Raw genomic sequence first — 27791 nt, forward strand, 5'->3', positions numbered from 1 at the left:
CTGAGTGGAAAATATTACAAGTGACGGTCGGCCCCGGTCCAAATGCCGCAGCTGAGGAAACTCACTAAACGCTGAGCGGTCAGGTTAGCATGGAAAAAAAACCTGTCTTGAACCCACCGGAGGGGTCTCACATTTGCTACCGTGAGGTAAACACAGCGCACGGGATATTTCCGGTGCCGTGTTTCCCCCGGTGACAGCGACACTTGCTGCAGATCAAATCACGGACTGGGAGATGCAAGAGTAACAGAAATTACTTGACAGAAATTTAGGAATGTCGCACCTGTGGTGGGAAACAAGGACAGAGTTGAAGGGACAACAGAAATTCCCTGAAACGTGAGTCACACACCACACGGTAGCAATGCACTTGGCAGACCAAATCCATTGCTTGTCACCTTGGATACATGACGTGCCTTCAAGATGTTGATATCGTCTACATTCTTCATTCCGCTGTGTTGCACTGTGACATAATAATATTCTCATGGAGGTGACAACCTTACTGCTAATCTTTGTTTTTGGTTACATAAAGTCATGATAGGTGCATACTGATAACATATTTGAGGGCGCCAGTTTCTCTTGATGCCAAAAAAAGAAAACACTTCAAGATGTGTTAGTGACTATGATAGCATTTTTTAGGAGATCCGCCACGGACAGTGATGATTGTTTTGTTGGCAAAAATAATCTATTCTGTGGAGAGGTGGGGCATGAGCCAGGGAACATTTCTTGCAGATGAAGAATTTTTCACTTTTATGAACATCATAACAATTCTTGGAATAGCTTGCAAATCGCAATGGATATAATCAAAAACATTAAAGCACAGCGGTAAAAGTGCATTCTTGTGCGACATGACCACAAAATCTACTTCTACAACCTTGTTCTATGCACACCACTGGAAACCTCATAACAGCATATGTCAGGATCATCGTCAATAAAACAAGAACCCCCTGGCTGGCATCGGGCGGGATCCCCATAGCTCCAAAATAGACACTTTTCAGGAGATCAAGACATCAAGCCATTTTCCATAATAGATTGTTGGATAATTTGGAACAATTAGACACACTCATGTGGACAGACCAATTGTGTAGATTTGTGAAAAAATATTACATTTAACAAATTGTGAGGAGATTCTGGCTTGACACCAGCGACCTGTATCTACTTGTATCCAAAACCAGATGATTCTATTGTATGCAGCCGCTTGACAAAATCAAAGTGAGCACCTTCAACACACCATTTTGTTTAATTTGTGCCGATGATGAAACAGCGGTATGCAATGTAATTTGGCACTCGTATCAAATGTCTCTGATGTGGAACTTTCAAGGAACAACAAAGACAACAAAAAGACGGTCAAAAGTGTGTCAAAGCAAGAACAAGAGCGTTTCAGTCTCATCACACTGCTGACACTGGACTCCCAATGTATCAAAGGGATTTGCATCCTTTCACACCACACACACTGCGGCTCAGATACAGAAAAACCAATTTTTAAAGAGGCCCGTCACATTTCACCCCTGATCTTGAAGTCACTTGTCGTGCCACACTTGGCACCTTGGCATCTCCTCTCACTCCAGTCAGGTCAAGCCCTGCTAAGAGTGTGCACATGCAAAAAAAAAAAAAAACACTGCAAATTTACCTCACAAGCTAGGCCACGTGTAAACTCAGAACATTGCTGCTATAATCCATTTCACATGATTTTTTAAGACGAGATGAGACTCTACCAAAATCAGCAGAAAGATGTTAGAAGTGATACCTGGACTACAATGGCAACCAACAAATGACGCTGCGTTATTTGGGTATTTCTCACCTTGTCTGACTTTTTTATTGTGTCTGATGATTTCCTCTTTGAGACTTGCTTTCCTTTGTTTCCCTTGTTGTCACCGGGACCTTTGAACATGAGCTCCATAACCCTGGAGCTCTTGATCGTCTCTCCGATGAAGCTGATCACCTGCTGCATGCTGAGGACCAGTTTCTCCATTCCCTCCAGCTTCTGAGCTTGAATCTCAGACCTGTGATTGACCGCCAACATGATGGTGCTCATTTCCTGGTATATGTCTTTGACGTCTCGTCCCTGCGACTGGGAGACTTCCCCACGTGAGATGTGGCTCTTGACATACTCCTTCTCTTCCTTTTCAATACCACTGGACTTGGCATCAAGCCGGACAAGGACTTTCTCTTGAAGGTTGATGAGCTTGTCCATCTTGCCACTCAAAGATTCGATTCGATTTTGGATGAGGTCAAAACTGCTGCTTTCGCCCACCCGCTTACCCAGACCGGTTGTCTTCATAAAGGAAGTCATGGCTCTTGCAGTGAAAAAAAAATCACGTCAAGACACCAACTCGAGACAATTGGGCAATCGGTAACGTCCGTGAAACAGACGGAAAGACGTCTGTAACGATTGGAGCCAGCGCTACCCTTCAGTGCTCCCGTCAGGTGTGCAAACTTGTCAATCAACACGCCGGAAAAAAAGGATTAAAGGGTTGGAAAGGATCTGTCACAAGCAATCTCGACTGCAAAAGATCAGTGAAGAACCTAAAAATAAACATGCAATAAACCATCCAGTGAAGCTGTAGTTCTCTCGTGCAATATTCCTGGTGCCTCCTGCTGCCCACACTATTGGGATTGCAGTGAGCCCGCGGACCTAAAAGTAAATGGATAGACTGCGTCAGCATGGGTCAAGTGTTTGGGGAGGGAGCTTGGCATTGCTCAGCCTATGAGACATTTGAGAGCCTAAGTGCTAAGCTCACCAGCATCACTCGCCTGCCTGGTGTCAAAAACTGTGCACACTACTTGGGTGGCACAGAAAGATGATCAGTCTTGTTTGCGAATGAAAGGGCAAAGACACCAAATTAAACTCACTTTTTGAGGAACTGAAGGGGTGCAAGTTATGTGACAGTTTGGTCACAATAGAAACCTATTGTATTTCCAATGTTGGCAAGATTGTGTTTTATTCATGTAATTATGATGAAAGTGAAATCAAATGTGATCAACTTTGCTCACCAGTTAGCATGTAAGTTAGCTCTTTAGTTATATGAACAACTGAGCTCACTAGTCAGCATGTTAGTATGTTGGTTTTTTAGTTATACAAGCAACTTCATTAGGTAGCCATTTGCTGATTTAATGTTTGCTGTTATGTTGGCAAATTAGCTAATTAGTATGTTAGCAATTTATCATCTCATATGTTAGCAAAACTTGTTAGGTAGTCATACTAGGAATTTAGCTAAAGTAGTTGGCAGGTTATCAACTTTATTAGTACAGTAATCCCTCGTTTATCGCGGTTAATGGGGACCAAAACCACCCGCGATAAACGAAAATCCGCGAAGTAGCCACCCCCCCTCCATATAGGTACATGTACATAATATTTATAAGGCCAAGTTTAATGGTATACATGCATGTAGAAGTAAATTTTGAAGTAACATGACTTAATGCTGTATACTAATAGATTTAAACATGTATAAGTTAGGTTAGTTTATGAATAACAAAATACAGTAAACATATACATGTAGTACTGTATATGTTGCTCTATGTGACTCGCTGTTGTTTTGCTGACTTTCGCTGTTTCTCGTGGACTTTTTGCGGACTTAAAAAAATAAAATAAATAAATAATCAATGTTTGAAAAAATCCGTGATGCACTGAAGCCGCGATCAACGAACCGCGAAATAGCGAGGGATCACTGTAATCATATTAGCACAAATATTTAGCCAGCAATCTTATTAAAAAGCTCGATGTTATCATTTAGTGTCATCATTAAGTTTTATCAAATTAGCAAGCACCTTAGCAAGTTAATTTGCTAGTTGCATATAACACCTACCTTGCCATCAAAGCAAGGTAGGTGTTATTTGCAAAGTAAAGCATACTACACAAATTAACCATGTACAGAGGTGTAACATAAGCAGAATTTGCCTCCAATTTAGTTTACCTGATTTTGTAGGTCAAGTAGGAAAAAAATAACGCAGATACTCAGAGGCTCATCTTGGGCTGAGCGCCACTATGGTAGCAGACACACATAATTGGGCTAATTAGTTGTTTTGTCTCACGCATGTCTCCACAGATGATACAAGTTAGTGTCATTCCTTAAGTTGGTGTCACTTGACTCAATAGTGTATATAATACTTTAGACACATTAAAAAAAAAGCCATGTTGTAGTCCAAACACTATCGGGGGAATGTGAAAATGGACCCGTGATTCCATCCATCTTTCAGGGACATACAGTAGAGTAAGATAACTGGTCTGCCTGCTGAAAAAAAGAGAAGGCTGACACGAATGATTTATCATGACCCAGCTCACTGACAAACACAGCCACTGACAACCACTAGGAAAGAGCTCATTTTAACTGCGCACTTGTAATAAGAACATAACCCACATTCCCTCTCAAACACAATGCATGCGGCTGGATCCAGACAGACTTGCCACTCATGGCAGAAACAAGATATTGACGTCATAAAGGAAACCCTTGTCAACAAACTGTAGACACCATAGTTGAAGTGATTCAAATAATCCATGAAGGAGCCTATCCCATCTGATTTCAGGCAAAAAGGCTGACTACACCCCAAACTTGTCACTAGTCAGTCACAGGGACCATACACAGTAGAAACATTTCAACCATTCATGCCCACATCGTCACTGAGTGGGAAACAACTCCACGCTGCCCGCACACAAGTCAGGCGAACGCTACACTATCAGCGACTGACTCAAATAATCGTAAATTCTAAATCCTGATGCAGTTTAGCGGCAATATGGCCCACTCCAGCCACCGCGATGACACTTGACAATGTCAGAGGCACGGACTGCAAACTGAGCCAGAGTGACCCCGGCCAAATTTGCCACACTGTAATGGTTCAAGCCAAGATCTGAGCTCATGGGTGCAGCGCGCCGTGACCGAGGTCTTGGCAGACTGAGCAGAGAAGCTCAAGTCACGATTAAAGTGTGACACTTGACTCTTATTAAATGAACGAGGAAGGAATACTCATTTTAAAACCTTTCATTTTTAAAACACCACATCCTTGATCCTCCATGGTGCAGGCTAGTTGCTTTTTGATTGTCACTGCCTGTCAGTACCCGAGTACGATGCCAGTGGCACGAACAAGCTCTGACGTGACGGAAACCAATTGGACAGAAAGCAGACATCCATCATGCCAGCAGGGAGAGTTATGTTGCCAACAGATGACGCACGTTGTACGTCGTTTGCGGCATGCCATGTAGCTTTCTTGTGGATGGAACGATCCAAAGTCCGCTACAAATATGGAATATTGATTCACCTCTGTGATCAACTCTACTTTCAAAATATTTGATACACGTGCATGATTACCCGATGCTTGTGTGTGGTGTTTTTATGTTTTTTTGCAATTACGGCAACTGTAAATTGTCTGCAGGTGTGAATGCAAGTACTGTATATTAATGCCTGTCTGTCTATATGTGTCCTGCCATTAGCTGGTGACCAGTCCAGGGTGTGCCCTCTTGCCCCAATGCTCCAGCTCACCCGTAATCCAAATAAGAATCGGCATTTTCGAAAATGAATAGATGCTGAGCACAGTTTAACTCTGTTGCTAGCCAAAGCAGCCTCCTCGCTGCCCATCTTTAAAACCCGCCTCAAAACTCACTTGTATTCTTTGGCATTTGACTCAGCATGACTCAGATTTGTTCTTGGTTTTGCTGTTCGGTGCTTTCTACCTTCTTTGTTACCAATTTGTTGCTTTACTGTTGTGTATGTTAGTTGCTCCATGTACAGCACTTTGTATGCAGCGATGGCTGTCTGAAAGTGCTCTATAAATACAGTTGAGTTGAGTTGCGAACCAATGCACATAAGAAGTCTTTGTGTGTGTGTGTGTATAGAGTGTTACTACTTGCTTAATACAAGTTATTTGAAAAGTAGTATGGATGAGTTCACGTTTTGGGAAGATGCTGTCTTTAACATTTCACACTTTAAATAGAATTTAACTCCGGTTTCCTTCCACATTCCAAAAAACATGCATGGCCGGCTGATTGAACACTCTAAATTGTCCCTGGGTGTGAGTGTGGGCGTGGATGGTTGTCCGTCTCTGTGTGCCCTGCGATTAGCTGGCAACCATTTCAGGGTGTCCCCCGCCTACTGCCCGGAGACGGCTGGGATACACTCCAGCACCCCCCGCGACCCTCGTGAGGATAAAGCGGTTCGGATAATGAATGAATGAATGTATATTGTACCAGATTATATTTAATTCCCGAATGTTTGTACAAATGTGGGGGAGGTCATGTTGCAACATATTGTTTTCATGACATTTTAATGTCATCCTTTCTCAAAATTGACATAAAATGTATGTGTGGTTGTTTTTTTTTATTATGATGCATTTTAGTTCAGAGTCCTACTAAAGTTGGTTGCATATGGCTTTTTTTCCATTAAAACTATACACAGTATATCACTATTTTTAGTGTACGGTGGACAACTTGTCAGCACATCTGCTCATCCGTGGGTTAATTGGAGATTCTAAACCAGGGGTGTCCAAGTCAGGTCCTTGAGATCACCTGTCCGGCCTGTGTTAGATGTCTCCCTCCTCTATAACACACCGGAGTCAAATGATCAACTCATCAGCAAGCTTTGCAAAATCCTGACAACAACCCTGAACATTTGAATCAGGTGTTTTGTTGGAGGGGGATTTCTAAAACAGGTTGGATAGGGGCCATGAGGACCTGAGTTGTGAGTCTAAACTGTCCATAACTGTGAATGTGAATATAGACGGATGTCAATTCGTGTCCTATAGGTGGACCCTGCATCTCAGCACTAAGATGGCTGAAATAGGCTCCAACACGCTGGTGACGCTTTTGAGGAAAAGCAGTTTAGAGAATAAATGAATATTTTTTCTTTCTTTTATTAAATTCTGTCTGCCCTTATAATGTATTATTTGTTTTATACCAATATCTATACATTTTATTTACTTGATCTAAGTGACACTTACGTACTCGATTTGAGAATTTTGACTGCGATTGTTTGGCAACTTCATCATTTTCAGATCTCTGTTGACGTCAGCCTTGACTGTGAAGTGCTTTGCCATGTACCTACACGCTTGAAATACTGTTTTCCGGTTATCTTACTGATTGATTGCATTTGCTGTTCAGTTGCAACATGCATGGAAATCTCCTTTTTTGGTAATAAGTGAGTGACCTGGCTAACCCCCTGGTATCATTTGGCAAGTGGTCAATGTGATCAGTTAAAAATGGAGCGTGGCCTCCTCGTCAAAGAACAAAATGTCCCGAGAGGCGTCGGGCCACTGAGCTGCGTGGCTACTGTCCAATCAGCCTCGCTGTGGTCGCTCTCCCTGCCAGCCCTGGCTCTACTTTACTTCGGAAACTTGTGCACTTAAATGTGTACGCGGCAGCCGTGAAACCTAATTCCCCATGCTAATGTCTCCCCAGTTTTCTTTTGCTGTCATGCTGTGTGTTCTCTCCGCATGCACACACATTTTGCATTTCCAAACAGCGATATTGATTGGTTGGATATGTTCCCAAATGTGCTTCAAAGCCTTTTGGAATGATGTATTTATTACGATACCAAATGCCAGAAACCCTGACTGACCAAAACACAGTGGCGCAAACAACAGAGGTCAGAGACTTTTCTGGAGGCAGTCCACTGAATTCAATGGTTTTTTTTTCTTTCTTTTTACCATATATTTGAGTTTTGCTCTTTTAAAATGTTATTATGGTTAAATAATAAGCTAACAGTTAGCCTACCTCCTTCGAGGTCTTCTACTACAGCAGAGGTCCCCAACCCCCGGGCCGCGGACCGGTACCGGTCCGTGGGTCATTTGGTACCGGGCCGCACAGAAAGAATACATAACTTACATGACTTCAGTTTTATTTATTTCGGAATCTGAAAGATGTTTTATTTGAAAAATTACCGGATCCTCTGTTATATCCATCTACAATACGTCACAGGTGAAGGTGCGCTTTTCAGTCACGTGATAGGTTACCGCTAAAATGAAACCCAGGAGCTAGCAAAATGAGTAAAAAACAAAGGTCTTTGGAAAGTTTCTTTGGGAAGGGGGAAAGGCCCAGCCAGGAGTCAGAGGAGGAGCCTACGACTTTCAAGAAAAAGAAGGCTACATTTAATAGACAGTGTCGGCAGTCCTACTTAAAATACAGATTGATCACAACGGGAGATTCCCACGCATCAAGCCCAGTCTGCATAATATGCGGCGATGGTGAGTTGTATTTTTCATGCACTTTGTATTTGCGGTCTATCTTATTTTTAAGGCACGTGCAAACATTACCAGAGCGACCAGAGAGTGTTGCGGCCAGATTGGACGTTCCTCGTGTCATGATTTGTGTTTATTATTATGTTAAGAAAATACGACAGTTTTCATGCCGGTCATATATTATTTTGTTGTATTTATCCGGCCTTTAAAGGCCGGCCCCTGAAAATATTGGCTGACATTAAACCGGTCCGTGAGGCAAAAAAGGTTGGGGACCCTGTACTGCAGTATTACTATTTCTTGTACAGTGAACGCCACCTAGTCTAGTTTTAGTTGTGCGCAACCTCTTCTCAGCTCTTCGTTGAAAAGGAAGGAAAGTAGTAATTGTGACGGAAGTATGTTGAAGTGATACACGTTGACTAAGATTATTGTATGTCGGGCAGAAGTTAGGTTTAGCTTGGGTTGTTGCAGGAAGTTCCCTGCATGTTTGTTTTTGCTCTGCTGAGTGACTTATTAAAAGCTCAAAGCTAACAAACCACAGAGGTGTTGTTTTTGCTGGGAAATAGGAATCTTTATGGGTTGGCTTTTTTTTTAAATCATGTTAGTAATGTAACCACTTAAGCTGAAGTGAATTCTCTGGCTCTGTTTCCAAATCCCAAAATGAACCCAGCTGAATGAAAGCTGTGATAATGCGACCATCCACAGAGTCATGGGAATTGCTTGGAATGTAAACAATGTACTTGCATAATTTGTAAAATAGTGCTGCCCTCTAGGTGTAATGTTATTTTAATAACGTGAGGCCGGTCATCGATGGCGCCAGCTAAGCTAATGAGGCTAGCTCCTGGTTGTAATGTTTCCTTCGGCCTGTTGCTTTTTGGTTTTGAATGATATAGCTTCTATGCCGTGTGTGCAACAAATGTTTCTACCTTTCAAATATGATATAATATTTATGTTGGACTTTCACTTGCTTTTGAAGTCAAGCTCAGTTGCGTCTGTGCTGCACTTATCCTTGCGTATGGTATCCATACACTTGTGAGGATGCTACACGAGACATTCAAGGTCAATGACAGAATGTGGGAGGCCGCATGGGAAGAGCTTAGTCACATAGTGATAAATCTGCTGTGGTAAATGTCATTGTAGATCTCCTAAATGTCAAAGGAGGAATGGAAACAAGAGAGGCCGAGAGAACGGCAGCTTATCTTTGAGCTGGCGCACTCTCAAGGCATAAACCAGAACTGCTGAATGAGTGTTTAATGCACTGTTTAAAAGGATGCATATATTGGAAGCTATATTAGATGCACGCAACCTGTTTATTTTACATAGGCAAAAGAAACTTCCTTGGCAGCGTTAGACTGCAAAGAAGTGGCAGTGTGAATCACTAGATGGCAGTAAACGCATGTTGCAAACCTTAGCTCTGTACTGTACAATCCCTGACATGCAGCGTTCGCTCGTAAACGCCAGCGGCCTAGTTAGCTCACATTGAATTCTTCCAGCTGCTGTGTATGGTATAAGCCGGGATGTTACATACATGCACACAAGCTTCCACGCTTATGAAGGCTGGAAGAAGCGACCACCATTTTAATTAACCCGCCAGTTACCTTCAAATTTCTTTTTTATTGTGGGGGGGAGGGAGGGGCAGGAGGTAATTACTATTTTATCTTTAATGACTTTACCTAATTTATTGGGGACAACAGGATAAAATAAAATGCACTGATAAACTTCCAATATGCGGTTTTCATGAAAAATGGGGGTTGCCACCACCCCCCAAAAAAACACAAAACACAACTTTTTTTTTTCAATATTGATTAAATTGATAGGTGAATCCGCAGGTGAAGAACAGCAACAAGGGGTCAAAAGCAGGGAAATAATATAACTTCCCCCATCATTTATTATTATTTTTTTCATTGAGTGGCCAGTGAATTTTGGAGGTGCGGATTACATCCAGTTGCCCATCCCTGGTGTAGTGGTATAATCGCTAAAATGCAAGAAGACCGGGTTCAAATTTTAGGGCAGTGGCATCAGAAATGTGAGGCAGATGTCCTAAGTAGAGTACACCATGCTGCCAACGTTAGGTATAGTCAATTAACTTAATTGCCATACTATTCAATTCAATATTTGCATACTTGCAAAAGTACTATTTAAATTTCATCATTTTTTGAATTTGCATTTTTTTCTTGTTTTTTCGGGGGCGGGGCGGGGGGCGGGGGGGACTGGTTACAGTGACCCATGAACACTTTTGGTGTACCACGAAAACAAACATAAGTGAGAGTAACTTCTGATGATGAAGACCAATCTTGTTCTGTGCGTAAATACACTATTTTTTTCTATTTTGGCTGATCTGTGTAACATTTACATTAAACAGTTCTTTGTAAGATAAGGTGCCATGCGTTAACTGTAGTACCTGTGTGTCATGCGATGATGCTCTTTGACTCCTCCTGAGGCAGAGTAAATTCCAAAGCCTGTACCCGAAGTAGGCTACAAGCACACACATGCTGCTGACCACCCAAACATCCCAAGTGCTGGTGAAGTCCCCTCTCGCTTTAACTAGCCCCCACATCTTCTTCCCAAGGCTTCTATAGCGCTTTGCTGCACTCTACTAAAGAAGGACCTGGTACGTGCTGGGTGGGGAAGGATAATTTCAAGTGACGGGTTTGAAGGGATGACAGCTAGGCGTCGTGCATGGGACACCCAAATATGAATACTCGTCTAGAGAGCCTCCGTTAATTCAGTCATGCCCCCTCGGCTCCTATCAGCACTTAGAGCCGAGTGACGGTCACTTTGTCCCTGTGACAAAAGAGTGACAGGTGCCATCGAGAGGCGTGTGACAGCTATGACGCGCGTGCGTGATCATGCGTAATCTCTCCTCATCTGCACGAGAAAGCGGTCCTTTATTAACGCAGCAAGTCTTTTTAAAAAGATGCTTCAAATAAAATTTAACAAAGGACTGACATTGTGAAACGAGGAAGCACGCCAGCGAATTAAGTCCCCCTTCACAGTACACACTCAAATGATGTGATCGCACAGTGCGCGCAAACTGTGGATGAGTTGTAAAATAAATAGCCTGATCAATATCATGTTAAAGCCACACGGGGATGTCAATTGTAAAACAACCGTACCTTGTTTGCGACTCTGCCGATTTTTAGCCTTTTATTTTGAAAATTAATTTGAAAGCGCGCACCAGAAAAGCTCACCATACTCTTGTCTCGATGAAAAGCGACAATGTGGATTTTGAGCATTTTTTTTTTTATTTTTCAAAATACTGTACAAGGACACATACACGCAGTTGTCATCCTTAGGTGATAAATGCATGTACACAAGTAACGAAAATATTTTTGTTGTCTTCTTTGTACAATTTTGATATTAAATGTCTAAAATTCGGCGCTAAATATATGTAGTAGGATTGTGTTGAACAATTGTCCCGTAGATTTGTTCTTGGTTTTGCTGTTCGGTGCTTTCTACCGTCTTTATTACCGATTTGCTTTACTGTTTGTTGTATATGTTAAATTGCTCCATGTACAGCACTTTGTATGCAGCGATGGCTGTTTGAAAGTGCTCTATAAATACAGTTGAGTTGAGAGTTGAGTAGGTGACATGGAAGAAAAAAATTTAAAAACTTTTGCGTTCCCTCGCAAAGTTTGCATTCCCTCGTAGAGATTGCGAGATAACGCTAACTTTTTATTTCTGCAAGGGAAGGCTTTTTTTTAATGCGCCTTTGTGCTTCTGGGTCCGTTTGGCTTGTGTAGCCTCAAATGCACGGCTGTTTGAGAGACGACGGCAAAAACCATGGAGGAGGACTTCGAATGCTTCTTACGGTCAAGAGATGTTCCTCAGGTTGACATTACGAGCATGAAAAGCGACAAGGTGGGCATACAATTCACTTTAACGTAATAAACGTAACAACAGCAACATGGATACCAACTCCTATACGCTTACTGTTAATTTTCTCTTTTGCATGTCGACTACTTGTGTAAACTGTTTGCCTTTTGGGTTGGTAAGAAAATCATTATACAAATCTAATTATTACTCTATGATTATTTGTAGAGGTAATTAGTAACACACACCTCCAAATGCAGTGAGGAATGAACTTGGGCTCGGGGAGTGGGTGAAGCTAGCATTTCTATAAACTCGAGTTGTAAAGTTAATGTTCTTCTAATAATGAAATTATGTAACACAATTTAAAAACTACATCCCAAAAGTACTAAATGTGCTGCCACTTCCTCATGTTTAACCCTTTCATGCACCCTGTAACCTGACAACAAACCGCTGTCCCTGAAAGGGTTAATATTGAATACAAATAATTGTGATTGCTGTGTGCCATCACTAATGCTAGCTGTCCTTTCCCTTTGACAACAGAAAATATCCTGTGCTGATCATGAAACTCATTCAAAGATCTTATCGTTGGGCCAAATATATATCCATCCATCCATTTGCTAATCTGCTTACCATCACAACAACTAGTTGCCAGGCAATTGCAGAACACACATACACAGACGAATGACCATCATAATCACACCTCAGGACAACTTAGGAGTGTTCCAGTAACCTGCTGTGCATGCTTTTGGAATGTGGAGGGAGAACACGCAAACTCCACAAAGGAAGGAATCGAACCCTGCACCTCTGCACTGTGAGATGGAAGTGCGAATTAGTCGCCAAGCGTGCTACCCCCCCCAAAAAAAAACTATATTGTGGTTTGTGTGTGTATGTATTGTTAGGAGAAAAAAAAGTCGTGTTTTTTGAGTCTCCATCCTATTTCCATGCAAATGTTGTTGGTGAACAGATATCTAAACTTTGCCCTTCTGTCTGGTAAATTGATGTTTGCAAGGATATGTCAATCATAATAAAATTTGGGCGGCCCGGTGGTCGACTGGTTAATGTGTTGGCCTCACAATGCAGAGGTGCAGGGTTCAATTTCGGCTACGACCTTCCTGTGTGGGTTTTCTCCGGATACTCCGGCTTCCTCCCACATTCCAAAAAACATGCATGGCAGGCTGAATGGGCACTCCAAATTGTCCCTAGGTGTGAGTGTGAGTGCGAATGGTTGTTCATCGATGTGTGCCCTGCGATTGGCTGGCAACCAGTTCAGGGTGTACCGCGCCTACTGCCTGAAGACAGCTGGTATAGGCTCTGGAACGCCGCGACCCTTGTGAGGAAAAGCAGATTGGAAAATGGATGGATCATAAAATGTGTTCCATTTCATTCCCTCAGTTCGTTTTCTAAGACACCACCTGCTGACCACAGTGAAGAGTGACAATTATATCGTCATCTTTGGCAGGCAGGTTCAGAAAAACTCAATAGGTATGATGACTGCAGGAATACTATTCAACATCCAATTTGGTTCAGAAATTGTGGATTAAAGTCAGTAACCAAGAAAGAAAGTTTATTATTTACATCAATAATGCTTTCCCAAACCAACGTTTCACACTGCAGGTCAAATATGTTGTCCTTATACAGTAAGAAAAACAACAGCCACAAGAAATGTTTTAATTGTGTTGGTTGTATATATTCATAGATCTCAAAAGTGTTACAATTACGCACTGAAAATGAAGTGTTTTGGTACTAGTCAGAAATAGTACTGTACAATGTAGTGATTTGGAGAAGTAGCTTTATTGTCTCAGACGTCTTGCCTGTCTTAACGGCACTCCTCTCAGATCCAACTCTTTCAGAACCAAACGCACATCCTCTTACCTGACATGAAGTCCATGTTCTGTAGATCCATTGGTAACCGTGTAGCTGTCTGGAATGCTCCATTTGGTTGCGAATAAAGTCAACCAGGGTCGCCAAGTCATTGGATGTTTTCCTCTAAAATAGTCCTCTTTTGTTCAGCACTTGCTTCACTTCATATGTCTTTTGCTTATTTGGAAACCGTGCTCGTTGTCTCAGACGTGTTGCCTGTCCTAACGGCACTCCTCTCAGGTCCAACTCTTTCAGAACCAAACGCACATCCTCTTACCTGACATGAAGTCCATGTTCTGTAGATCCATTGGTAACCGTGTAGCTGTCTGGAATGCTCCAATTGGTTGCGAATAAAGTCAACCAGGATCGCCAAGTCATTGGATGTTTTCCTCTAAAACAGTCCTCTTTTGTTCAGCACTTGCTTCATATGTCTTTTGCTTATTTGGAAACCGTGCTCAATGCCAAGAGCTGGTTTTATGTCTTTGTATTTCAAGCCAATTTCAAAGTAAAATTCAATTAACCAAGCCTACAGGTGGAAACGCTCCATGTTTGTTGTTTTCATTTAACCGGAAGATGACCCGGAAGTACATATCTCACAAACTTTGCAAGGGACCGCAAAGTTTTTCGTTTTACTTCTCTGTCACCTGAGGGGCTCAGTACCTTTGGTGCGCCGTTAAAAAAGACATGCATGTCTATTGTAGGCATTTGTATTTCAAGCCAATTTCAAAGTAAAATTAAATTAACCTCGCCTACGGGTGGAAACGCTCCATGTTTGTTGTTTTCATTTAACCGGAAGATTACCCGGAAGTACATATCTCGCAAACTTTGCGAGGGACCGCAAAGTTTTTTGTTTTTCTTCTATGTCACCTGAGGGGCTCAGTACCTTTGGGGCGCCGTTAAAAAAGACATGCATGTCTATTGTAGGCTACTTCTGAGTAATTAATGCTTGGTTGGTCTGATTTTATGAGAATCATATGCCCGTAGAGAAAATGTTTTGTCTGCAAGATTGCTATTTCACTTACCCGGAAGTACATATCTCGCAAACTTTGCGAGGGACCGCAAAGTTTTTTGTTTTTCTTCTATGTCACCTGAGGGGCTCAGTACCTTTGGGGCGCCGTTAAAAAAGACATGCATGTCTATTGTAGGCTACTTCTGAGTAATTAATGCTTGGTTGGTCTGATTTAATTAGAATCAGATGCCGGTCGAGAAAATGTTTTGTCTGCAAGATTGCTATTTCACTTTTTACTACCCACTTTGCTTTCCAGTGGACAAGTTACAAAATGTGATTCATTAGAATTGCACAATATTACTGCACTGAAATCAGTACTGTACATTATAGAATCATGTTGCATTGTACCTGCTTGGCTTTTTGCTAGCCTCTGCATGGTACTCCTGAAGATTGATTCATCATTACATTGTTTTTCAAACACAGAATGTATGAATTGCATAAATATACCTCTAGTTTCAACTTCATCTCCCAGAAGGAACGCATCGTTTTCACCCTTTCTAAGTCGGAGAAGAAGACAGGCGTGTTCATGCTTCTGATTTCAGCTCACAGACAAACTCACTTCATCTTGGCCATTCTTCACTTGGCCTGGCTCATCTTATTGATGCACTCAGTTTGGGCTGAAAGATAAGAAGAATTGATGTACGTATAAGTAAATGGTGGCACCAATTGAAGATGTAAATACAGTATATATCTATTATTAGTTATTTTGGTCACGATTTTACAATATCCACCCACTCAATAATAAATGTCGTATTGGTTCACTTTCAAATTACCATGGAGATAACCTTAAACCCTCAAATTCATGCCGTTATTTGTTTTAATATTAGATTTCTTGTTGTATCCTTTTCATATAAAATAAGTTGTATTGCACTTTTCAGTGGATATGACACATTAGATGGGTCGATCCTTTTTCCAAGAGCCCAAATATAGTTTGTTCCTCTTCAGTGATGACATACAATTTAATGGATATCAGACTTCGTATTGCAAGACTGATAAACAGTGTGGTGTATTTTCCGAATTACAGTACAGCACTGTCAAGCGGTCGCGTCTTTTACCAGACACGCGAACGTCCCAATATTCCGGAACACAAAACAGGAAGTGTTAAACACGAACGTATAAACGAACGCGATCAAGTTGTTTTTAATCTCATATAAACGTAATACTATGTATGACATAGAAAATGACAGTCAAGTTTACTTTTTAAAAGAATCTTCATTTTAAAGTATTGTGTTGGTCACGTGACAAGAGTCCAAAGTTTAGCCAGGGGGACGCAAGATGGCGACCGAAATGTCAGGCACCGCGTCGGATTCGGTGCAGTGTCCCGTTTGTTCTAAAGACTTCACTTCCGATGCCATTAATGGTCATCTCGACGTTTGTCTACTGAAGAGCAATGCCGACGGTGGACCACCAATGAAGAAGTTTTGTTCCGAAGTGTCGCCAAAGATTGCGAGTGGAGAGCACCGTGACTCTGTTCCCTCTGCTTCCTCTGGAGTATTCTCCATGTTCCACGGCAACAAGGAGAAAAGTTCTCATCAAAATGACACCAGCGCGTCATGTCCCAACAAACAAGCTGATGGCAGCGCAGTCAACAAGGGAGTTAAACGTAGCTTTCCGGTCCAGATCCAAACTGCACCCCGCTATTCCGGGCCGCAAAACGCGAATGACGGACAGACCTTAAACGCAACACCTAATTTGAGTCTACGGTCGTTGTTGACGTCAAATAAACCTCTGGCGGAGATCCTGAGGCCGAATACGTTGGAGGATTACTTTGGGCAGAGTAAAGTTGTCGGAGAGCAAACCCTCCTGCGGTCCCTGTTGGACTGCCAAGAAATACCTTCTCTCATCCTCTGGGGACCACCAGGATGTGGAAAGGTGCTATGGTGACGTTCTGACCATTCGGCATCATGCACAGTAAAAGTAGACATACTTCCGTCCACCTTTTCTTCTTAGATCGTTTTAGGCGCAACTTTCTCATGTTTCGAATGCAATGCCAGCCAGTCGGCACTTGGTAAAGTGTAATATCGTAATTGCATTCAAAAGTAACAACAAACATGGAAAACACTGCTCAACTAGCTCTTTTAATGGCAACAGAGCTTTTAGAGCCTTTGGTGCCCCAATATTATGCGGCAAACAAACATTGTTTTCCCAATGTTCAACTTTCTCTTTTTAAAAAGAAGATTGCATTTGCTTGCAATTAATCAATGCTTTGCACGTGTTTTAACACTACATTCTGTCTGTGATAGACCACTCTGGCTCACATCATCGCCAGCAACAGCAAAAAGAAGGGCACGGCTCGCTTTGTGCAGCTCTCTGCCACCAGCGCGTCCACTGCCGATGTGCGCGAGGTCATCAAGCAGGCGCAGAACGAACTGCGGCTGTTCAAACGCAGGACCATTCTATTCATCGACGAAATCCACCGCTTCAACAAATCCCAACAGGTGGGCTACTGTATCTGTGCCAGAAATCCAAAGAGCCACAGGTCACACCCAGACATTCGCAGACAAACGTGCAGGTGTCAGACACCATGCTGCCAGGCCCCGCCTCAGTAAGACACTGAAGCATTCCTTGTCGTTTTTTTTTCCTTTTCATCCTTCCATGTCCGCTTTTCCTATCGTGAAAGAGAATTCACCAAGCAAAAGTTTTAAAAATGTTTATTTATTTATTTATTTATTTTTATGTGGTCTCGGGTCTCTATGAACGGAGGTTTGTATAATACGAGCTTGTGTAATTTTATACAACTGCTTCAAATGGCTCTGAGTTATAAAATGTGGGGTAACAATAATTTTTTCAATTACTATTTTATCAATGCAATTGTGAATTTATGCAAAATGTAGAGCTAGATTTTAAATATCTTCAGCCACAAAGTGTAATTGCTGAAGTCATTTTTAATATTTTTAGAAAACTAGAAAAACCTATTTTTAGAACACACCATTGTACGATATGTAATTTTGTGGCTTCTGAAACGCACTCTGTACTTGTGCAATACAATAAAACGAAGTAATTTTCATAAAAGTATCATAATACAAAGTGACAATTTTTTTGTGCACATTTAAATTCATTCAGGGGGGAAAAAAATTACAATCAGCACTTGCTTGAAGCCAGTACTTACTGGGGAAAAGATGTCACCTCAGAATGCTCACATCGTCACAGATGAATGTCCCATCTTCTTTTTCTGGATTTCAGGACACATTTCTTCCTCACGTCGAGTGTGGAACAGTCACTCTGATTGGTGCCACCACGGAGAATCCGTCCTTCCAGGTGAACGCCGCTCTGCTGAGCCGCTGCAGAGTACTCGTCCTTGAGAAGCTCTCGGTCGAGGCGATGGGCTCGATCCTGGGCCGAGCGGTGGCGGCGCTGGGGATCACCGTACTGGAACAGGATCAGGCCAATCCCGAATGGCCAGACCACCAAGCGGACTCAAATGAGTGAGTGTTCCGCTCCTGACTGGACAAGGCGGCACAAATCAAAATTCTTTGCCCGAGCACTTTCGTCTTCTGTTACTGGCTCAATGGGCCCGGTTAGATTATTTATGGGAGAAGAGCAGTAGGAGCCAGCACAATCCCCTCGGCTGTGATCCCGTATGATGTGTTGACAGATCAGATTTGCGCACAAGTTGTAGCCCGCGAGGCCTTTGATGGCTACTGGCTGCGCACGGAATGCGATGCTGCACGTCAGGCAGATTTGTTGACCATATTGTTTGCCAGGCGCGGAAAGAACGCAGCAAATCACAAATCACACATGTCCACATTAAAAGGTTGGACTTGGACCAGACTGAGGGGGTCCCAACCATCTACAGAAGTTTAAAATGGCTTCCGGGTCTGTTTTAAATGGTCGCTGTTTGTCTGCATAAAATACGGTGGCTACAGTTTTGACTTGACTTCAGGGTTTGATTTGTAGCCCAAAATATTTGTATCTCAAATCCCTTTTCCTCATTGAAATGAATTGAGATTACAAAAAAAGGGATGGATCAATGCCACTTTTACATATCCAAAACCGATACCAATATTGCAGTTTCGAAGATCAGCTGAAACCAGTCCTATATCAACTGATTCTTTTTGTCACTCTAAAAGTTGTGAATTATACGTGTAGGCCTGCCAGAATAATATATTTTTTTTCTGGACAATATATGTTCCCACAAACTATGACAATAAATAAGTTTGCTTGTTTTTTTCCAAACAAGCGGAATGCTCGCTGGCACTTGCAATGCATATTTGGTGCCACTCGCCAATCTCTTTCAGGTCCTGGTTGGCGTAACGACTGTTAATAGAACCGGTGGTGCATAAACAAGCAATGAAACAGCACAATATAGGATAGCTGTTTAGTTTATTTCCACAATGTGTCATCCAGAAAACAAATATATCGGTGGTGCATAAACAAGCAATGAAATAGTACAAAAACAGCACAATATAGGATAGCTGTTTAGTTTATTTCCACAATGTGTCATCCAGAAAACAAATATATATTGCTGAGCTTTACGTTGAGAGAAATGCACTCCCTATGAAGCTCTAAGCCACAGGTGTCAAAGTCCAGGCCCGGGGGCCATATCCGGCCCCCCACGTTATTTTATATGGCCCGCGGGAGCTTAACTCCGAAATGGCCCGCAACAAAAAAAATGAGTTTGGCACCCCTGCTCTTAGCCAAGGGTCTTCAATCCTGTTCCTCGAAGGCCACTGGCCTGCCTGTTTTTAACTCCGAAATGGCCCGCAACAAAAAATGAGTTTGGCACCCCTGCTCTAAGCCAAGGGTCTTCAATCCTGTTCCTCGAAGGCCACTGGCCTGCCTGTTTTCCATCTTTCCCTGCTGCAACACACGATTCAAGTGATCAGGGTCATCCTCCGGCTTCTGCAGACCTTGTCGATTATCTGATCATTTGAATCAGGCGTATTGCAGCAGGGAGAGATGCAATATAGGCAGGTCAGCGGACCTCGAGGAACACCTTTGATGACCCCCGCACTAGGCTAATAAACAGGGGCCCAGCACACCACCGGCAAACATATTTTCACATTGCACTGATATAAATATTGCGGCAGGGAGAGATGCAAAATAGGCAGGTCAGCAGACCTCGAGGAACACCTTTGATGACCCCCGCACTATCGATCACCTCGCACCGGTCCCACATTGTAACATTAGAAACACGTAGCCTAAAAAGCTCAGAACCTTTGACTCTTTTACATTACTTTGTCTTTGAGTACAGTGGTACCCCTACTTACGAAATTAATTGGTTCTGGAAGAAATTTCTGAACTAGAACATTTTATGAGGAGAGATGCGTTTTCCATGTAAATGCCGTAATCCGTTCCAAGCACCCCACAAAATTCAGACATAAATGTTTTCTAAAGCATAAAAAATGCATCAAAATATGTAACAAATATTTTACAGTTAGATTATTGCACAATAAATGAGAGTTGTGCATAATGTAACAAATAAAACAATGAAGAATAAACATGATGGTCATTTTAACTTTTAACCTCATCGTTTTTTTGCCCTCTTTAGTTCATGTTCTCTCTCAGAAGTGGTTTTTGCCTGGCGTTTTGTAAAGAACCGATCCAAGGACGTTTGCTTTTGTCGGCTTTTAACAGTCCTTTGAAAATGTCCAAGGCAAACATAAGCAGAGTGAGCGATCTCCCGGCTGGTGAAAACTTTTTCGGGGTGATTCACATTTACGTAAAACTATCGGAACACCTCATGGCCCGAGGGGCGAATAACGAGGACGCTGCATAGACACTTATCTATCTATCTCCACACATAAACACATACGGTAGAAGTCCCTCTTAGCCAATGGGATGCAAGGATGATGCCCAGTCGTAGCCAATGGCAGATCAGCTAGAAGTATGTTGCATTCAGGAAACTCAGAGTTGCGAGTAGCAGCCCATACTGTATTTTTACCTTTCGTAACTTGAAATTTCTTTCGTAACAAGAGGCAATATTTTCCTGTTGAGGCGTTTCGTAATTTGAAAATTTCGTATGAATAGACGTTTGTAAGTAGACGTACCACTGTATTTCTGATGAATGTTTGGTTTTTTTTTTTGCAATAAATACAGTCAAACCTCGGTTTTCGAACGTCTCTGTTCTCGACCAAATCGGTTTTCGACCAAAAATTTCGAGTTTTTTATGCCTCGGATTCCGACCGAAAATCAGTTCTCGACCAAACTGAGCGCACTTGAATGCGCCACTTGACTCCTCTCGCCTTCCTTACACGAGGAAGTGACGCTTCCTCGTGTAGCGTTCCATTGTGAGCAGACGTGTTCAATAAAGATTTTTTTTTTTAAAGAGCGTGGTTTCGGTTTTCGAACTAATCGGTTTTCGAACAGCCTTCTGGAACGGATTATGGTCGAAAACTGAGTTATGACTGTACATGTGTTGTTTTATTTATCATTATTACTGTCAATATATAGCATCTGCAGTAAAAGTCGACTCAAAGAGCAAATTTCTCTGATATGATCTGTAGTTATTCCTTCAGAGTTTATGCAGCCAAAATTGGAATTCTGAAATGTGGTTGTTCTTCTCCACAGCTTTGAATATGCCGTTACATGAACTTAGTTGGAGTCAACAGAAAGTGTCTTGAAGGCATGCGTTGTTTTCTTTTGTGAGTCGCATTGTTCTCACCAGTCGACTTTTGAGATGCTGTTAACAGTGGCGCCCTCTAGAGGGTGTGTGGGGTACACTCAGAATGACTTATAACCATTCTTATTTTTCTGAAAGGAAAGCATGCTGACTATTTGTGATGTATCGATTTTCTTGTCAGGCCAAAAGTTTACATTGAACAAAAGGCTCTGGACACAATCACCTACCTGTGTGACGGTGATGCTCGGACCGGGCTCAACAGTCTACAGCTGGCTGTTCAGGCTCAGGTCAGCTTGATCCGGCCCGGAGTGACAGGACCAGGCGGGTCCACTCAGGAAATCCTTGTGACGGAAGAACACATCAAGGAGGGTCTCCAGAGGTCTCATATTCTCTACGACAAAGCCGGTAAAGCCGCTCCTCCTGATCAGTTGCCAAAGCAAATTGTTCCACCACAGCAACTCATGTCGCAACACGACAGTGTAGGCCAAATTTAGTGGTGGGATAAATAATCTTAAATTTCATCCAATGCCCCTTCAGTAAATAGTTATCACAAATTAGAGTGCTGCTCTCTATTAATTTTTGAATTGATTATCCTTTTTTTTTTTTTTTAGTTCTTTCTGCCAGCATTTAAATCTGTAATCAACCATTTAGACTTATGCTGCTCATCAAAAATGTATGCTCGTGATGTTATTTTATGATCATCTGTGCTAACCTTGCAGTTCTTACCTTAATCCGCTGGCTATATTCTGGCTGTCGCTTGAAAGTGCCTCCCAAGTCATTGGAGGGTGTGGGGGGAGTTAAGCGTGAGAGCGTCTATTTTGTAAAATGTCGATCATAGACACATTGTTAGAAACAGCCAAGCAACAAAGGATGTACAGCAACTGCTTGTTTACTGACACTCTGGATGGGTGGGTCGGCACTTAGTGTTGAAACTATTTGTATACGAGCAATTATGTATCACGTCCCCTTTGAACCTCACCTCTCATCCTCCTGCCATGACCATCCGTGGAAAACACCCACTTACTATTTCTCCCTCTGGCCTCGCCAGTTGTCCAGTTGCATAACATTCAGCTGTCTTGAAACATGGAGATTTGCCGTCCCGAGTTTATGAGGTGATGAAAAGCACTCTGCCTGCTTGACGTATGGCTCATATTAAAACGTCGTCTTGCGCTTCTCCTGGTGCCATTGCATCAGATTTAAGTTTGTTGATCAAAGTCTAATATGCAATATGATGTAGATTGTAAATGAAAGTAAAATTGGGACATATACCGTATTGGCCCGAATATAAGACGGTGTTTTTTGCATTGAAATAAGACTGAAAAAGTGGAGGTCGTCTTATATTTGGGGGTCTAGACGTTATACCCATTCATGACGCTAGATGGCGCCAGATACCATTGAAGCGAATGCTGAATTTGACTCCCCAGGCCAAAGCGAACCCCTGTCACGAAGAATAAAAATAAAAATAGCGGTAGCACGAAGAAGAAAAATAAAAAATAGCGGTAAGAAAGAAAAGAGAAGAAAATAATAGAAGAGATAACAGAAAATGGAGAAACGTAGCGACAATCTGGAGAAAAGTGGGTCGAAGATCGGCCAGGTTAACCAGCAGCTGAGGAGAAGTTATGATGTAATTTACATTTCAAAAACCAGAATGTGATTGCACTTTAGTTTAGATATTTAAATGTTCAGATATTAAGATTTGAATGAGACAAAATAACATGCTTTTTCTCTCAAATATGTTGTTATAATCATTTGTTTCAGCTGTACTGTAATTATTTTCTGTATAAAAATTAATTTGGTGGTCAAAAAGTCTTTTTTCAAACTTGAGTCTTGAAAAAGAGGGGGTTGTCTTATAATCAGGGCCGTCTTATATTCGGGCCAATACGGTAATCTGACTCCAGTTGTGTGACACTGTAACCTCAGTCAGTGGTAAATGAAGATAGCTACCCATACATCAATTTTCTGTAGTGTTCATTTAGGTTGTGTGAGAACTGTAGCATATTAAAGCCGACTTGGAGTGAGAGGTGGGATACACCCAGCGCTTGTTGACTGTTCCCAGTGCAGAAAGCAAAGTTTGAGGAGTTTGGTGTGATGTGGGGAAAACCCCAATCAAATTCTTGACTGCAAATAAATCGTCATTCTCTAACTTTGTGTTTGTGCGACTCAAAAGGCGAAGAGCATTTCAACTGCGTCTCAGCATTGCACAAGTCCATGAGAGGCTCCCATGAGAACGCTGCCCTCTACTGGCTGGGCCGCATGCTGGAAGGCGGCGAGGACCCGCTCTATGTGGCTCGCAGGCTGGTCCGCTTTGCCAGCGAGGACGTGGGTAGGAGATGGAGATTAAATGATGAACGATTTATTTTCCGCCTCCTCACGTGGCATTCTTGTCTTTCTAAGGTTTGGCAGATCCCTTCGCGCTGCCTCAGGCCGTGTCCACTTTCCAGGCCTGTCACTTCATCGGGATGCCAGAATGTGAGGTACGTGGGTGGGCTGAACAATTAATCGAATTTAAATCGACATTGCAATGTAGTAGAATGCCATTTTCAAATTGGGGGGGGGGGGATTTCTGCTTGATTTGGTTGGTTCAGAACTAAAGTGCAGTCCGCCTTTTCTCTCCGACTCCACACTACAGGTGATCTTGGCTCAGTGCGTGACCTACCTTTCTCGGGCAGCCAAATCGATAGACGTCTACATGGCCTACAACAACGTGAAGGCCTGTCTGAGGAACCACAAAGGCCCCCTGCCTCCTGTTCCGCTCCATCTGCGCAACGCACCCACCCGCCTCATGAAGCAGCTGGGCTACGCCAAGGGCTACAAGTACAACCCTGCCTTCAGCGTTCCAGTGGAGCAGCAGTACCTGCCCGAGGATTTGCAGGGCATTGACTTCTTCACCTGGACGCCATCAGAAGGTTGATAACCAAAGTCACTCGTCAGCTTATGTTTGCACCTCAGAAGGTAAAATAAGACTAAGCATTGCAGCCGTTAACTTCTGCCTTTTTTGCTTCATGCGACACCACTGAATGTTTTAGGCAAGGCGATGAACATTCACAGGTCTGGTCCTATGTACAGACAAGTTGCGCTGCATTTGTGTTATCGTGCAAGTGTAAAGTTTTTCAAACATTAAACAGGACTTGTGCTTTGAACATTCTCACAGGTGTTGGATCCATAAATGGAGGAGTACCTATTGTTGTATCTAGGATGTTTTATACATGACATATAAAAGACAAACTATGATGCCGTAAAATTTGTTTTCTCAAGCCAGACACATTATGGCCACCGTCTGTAAAGACATAAAAAAAAAGGAGGTGTCAAGCTAGATTTATTGATAAATTGTGAGCTTTTTTTAGAGGATGAAGAAGCCTACATCAGGGGTATCAAACTCATTTCACATTGTGGGCCACATACGGCCTCGGTAGATGTAAAGTGGGCCGGACCATGAAAATTATACCATACTCTGCTATAAATAACCAAAATAATGTTGTTCCTTTGTTTTGGTCTAAAGAAGCACAAGAACATTAGGAAAATGTTAAAATTTAATGAACAGATCTTTTACAAAACATTTCATGAATAATAATAATAATAATAATACATTTTATTTATAAGCGCCTTTCAAGACACCCAAGGACACTTTACAATAACAAAAAACACAAAACAATACGAGTTGAGCAGCGGCAGCCAAAACGCGCCAGCGTTCACTCAACCCGGAAGTCAGAAAGAAACCACAAGGGAGGGAGAGGGGGAGAAAAAAAACAGACAAATGTGCAATTTACTTTTATCATTCACATGTATGCATTGCAACTGATCCCACTGATTGTACAAAGGCACAAAACTTTAACAAGTAATTGGTATTGAAAAATATAGTAATGCACTTTTAAGATTAAACGAGATTTATAGAGAAAGGAATTTTTAAACCATTTACATGTGAATATATAATCTAAATGTAATCCCTTCCTACACCTTACAAACTAAAGAGAGTGCTATTAAATGTGTAAAGAATAAAGTACTTGAAAGGCGCTTATAAATAAAATGTATTATTATTATTATTATTATTATTATTCACGTCCTTGATAGCGTCTCCTGTGTTGGGTCTGTCTCAGTGACAGACTGAGGCTGCTGTTGTCTTCTTCTCTGATCAAAACAATGTTGTCTTTTACTCTGATCAAAACAGTACTCCATGAATTGCACCCTATTATAAATATTCATTCCGTGTCTTTTATGCATTTTTTCACTTTTAAATTATCCTGTGGGCCTGATCAAACCTCCTTGCGGGCCGGTTCCGGCCCGTGGGCCGTATGTTTGACACCTCTGGCCTACATGGATAAAGATGATGGGTCTGTGGGGGGTATTGCAGCCTCGCCCGTCCACAAAGCAGCTCACTCCTTGGACGTACCATCTGCCGTCGCTGCCTTTTCAGTTCAGTAATGGCTGTCACAGCTCACCTGTTTTCTGAGTTTGGTTATATGACTTTGGTGAACTGAGACGTTTGGCACTGTGATGTCATTTTCAGTCGACAGCAAGTGGCAGGACAAGACAAAATGGATGCCACCTGAGATGGCTAAAACGGAGGATTTTTCAGATTCATTTATAGTGCACAAAAGCAATATCAACCAGAATACTGTGTTTAGACGAGTAGGGCCACAAGGAACATATTATGCTCAAGAATATTCTTGACTTCCCCTTTCAATTGACCTATAATCTGAACAGCTCAATTCAACTCTATTTTTTATTTCTATTTTTGAGAACAAAAGTAAATGTCAGTCAATGTTCAGACAAAACCTTTTGGCCTCTGCCAGAAAACAAAAAAACGGTCAGAAAAACAAATCTACTAAAATATCTAAAACTATTCAGGGTTAATCAGAGGCACTTTAAATGGTGGAAGTTGGGTGCTCTTCTCAACACAGCCACACATAGTTACAAGAGGGTGTGCACACTTGTGCAACCACATTTCTTTTCCACTTAAATTTTGTTTTCATGCTGGAATAACTTGAAATTGTTTATCTTGGTCTTATTTTTTTTCCACAAATCACAACAACCTAGAATTTGAACAGGGGTGTGTAGACTTGTTATATGTACTGTACTCTCCAACGTCTAAAACGGCAGCTCACATGATGTAATGTGCGGCGGTCAAAACCCAATTTGGAGCAATGGGGGTTCCTCCGCATGTTGGGAAGAAGAACTCCAGGGAAACCTGCCACGGACGGGCTTCGGCGACGTTCACCACACTTTGGGTGGTGTCGGGCAGGTAGCTGGAAACTCCGCAGCTTGACACTTCAGACAAGACACCACAAGTCACAGGTGGGGTTTATACTTTCCACATTCATTATTAAAAACCATTTTAAAAACTCACCAGCTGTGACAAACAGGAGGAAGAGAGCTAAAAAGTTCCTTGTCTTTATTTAGCACCCCATTCTAAAAAAAACAAGGCTTATCAAGCACGGCTTTTTATGGCATAGATGTTGAGCCTTCCTGGGAGTTTCCCCCACTTCAGCCAGGTGGTGAGACAACAACGTACAAGCCACAGTTCAGGTCTTGCTGACTTTTTGAATTTCATGAGCAAGTTTTTTTTTTTTTTTTGTGATAATCCCATGGTCAATGTGGCTACTTGAGCCCTTCACAAAATTAGTCAATTTTATCAATAAGTGTTCAGATGCAACTTATACGTATGACTATCGTGACTTAACATTTTAGGTGTTATTGGTCGTGGTGTGGTAGTAGTACAAGTTGTATGCGGGTTCCCTCTAGTCTACGTCAGAGATGGGCAACTGGTGGCCCACGCCCACAGTGTGTGGCCCCTTATTTAATAATAAAAAGGAGGAAAAAATTATATATGTATATATATATATATATATATTTAAACACACATACACACTATTGGATTTATAAAATACAATCAAAATACTGTCCTTCCATGGAGGTAGCCGCTTAACCAATTCAATGATGTGCCTCTGAAGTGCAACTCAGTTGTTTTTAACTTTTTACAACAGTACATTTGCATTTAATGTGTAACCAATGAGTTCTTTACATTTTATGTGAAATGGGAAAATACATTTCAATGTAACCTTTTCTGTTCATTTTTTTTCCTTCGTTATACAGAGCGTTGTGTAATTGCATATATTTGCCGTGGCGTACGGTTCTATAAAATATGCTTTTTAGTAATAAAACCTCAGTCTCGTTTTTGATTTACTTGGTCCGAGCGCATAACTAATTTTTAAATGCTGTTCTTGATTGTGATAGTTGGAGAGCCGAGTATTTTTTGAAGTGGTATAAAAAGTTTGAGAATCACTTGACCACAGTCTTCAATGAACTCAACAAGCATTTTTTGGGCGTGTGGGAGAAAGCTGGAGAACAGCTCGACAAGTGGGGAGAACATAGAGCCCGGATTCCAACTCAGAACCT

General features: G+C 42.0%; 2 protein-coding genes across 10 annotated transcripts in view; one reads left to right on the forward strand and one right to left on the reverse strand.

Annotated features, from left to right (window-relative positions):
* Positions 1-18058, reverse strand: part of mylk4a (myosin light chain kinase family, member 4a) — a 32610-nt gene extending 14552 nt beyond the window's left edge. For 4 of the 8 annotated variants that reach the window (XM_019878871.1, XM_019878869.1, XM_019878870.1 and 1 more), the window contains exon 1: positions 1796-3159. In XM_019878871.1, the coding sequence (XP_019734430.1) occupies positions 1796-2287 (492 nt within the window). In that variant the 5' untranslated portion in view covers positions 2288-3159. Of the gene's footprint in view, positions 1-1795; positions 3162-10555; positions 10895-15283; positions 15454-17945 lie in introns of those variants that run through there. The other 4 variants (XM_019878875.1, XM_019878872.1, XM_019878873.1 and 1 more) reach the window with 4 other exon arrangements.
* On the forward strand, positions 16080-24629 carry wrnip1 (WRN helicase interacting protein 1). Of its 2 annotated transcripts, none has more exons than XM_019878878.1 (7): positions 16080-16708; positions 17080-17274; positions 18020-18261; positions 21580-21803; positions 23566-23717; positions 23793-23872; positions 24028-24143. In XM_019878878.1, exons 1-7 carry the CDS (start codon positions 16112-16114, stop codon positions 24029-24031), a joined length of 1494 nt encoding a protein of 497 aa, XP_019734437.1. In that variant the 5' UTR covers positions 16080-16111; the 3' UTR covers positions 24032-24143. The 2 variants fall into 2 exon arrangements, with proteins under 2 accessions (XP_019734437.1, XP_019734435.1); XM_019878876.1 differs by having other exon boundaries at positions 16082-16708; positions 23566-23721; positions 24028-24629.
* The last annotated feature ends 3162 nt before the right edge of the window (positions 24630-27791 follow it).

Source organism: Hippocampus comes, unplaced genomic scaffold (assembly GCF_001891065.2).
Source record: "Hippocampus comes isolate QL1 unplaced genomic scaffold, H_comes_QL1_v1.1 scaffold85, whole genome shotgun sequence".
NCBI classification, from domain to species: Eukaryota; Metazoa; Chordata; class Actinopteri; order Syngnathiformes; family Syngnathidae; genus Hippocampus; species Hippocampus comes.

Coding starts and splice junctions, on each gene's coding strand:
- wrnip1 (XM_019878876.1), top strand. CDS start 16,112: ATGGCGACCGAAATGTCAGGCACCGCGTCGGATTCGGTGCAGTGTCCC. Junction 17,275..18,019: donor GCTTCAACAAATCCCAACAG/GTGGGCTACTGT, acceptor TCTGGATTTCAG/GACACATTTCTTCCTCACGT. Junction 18,262..21,579: donor CACCAAGCGGACTCAAATGA/GTGAGTGTTCCG, acceptor TTTTCTTGTCAG/GCCAAAAGTTTACATTGAAC.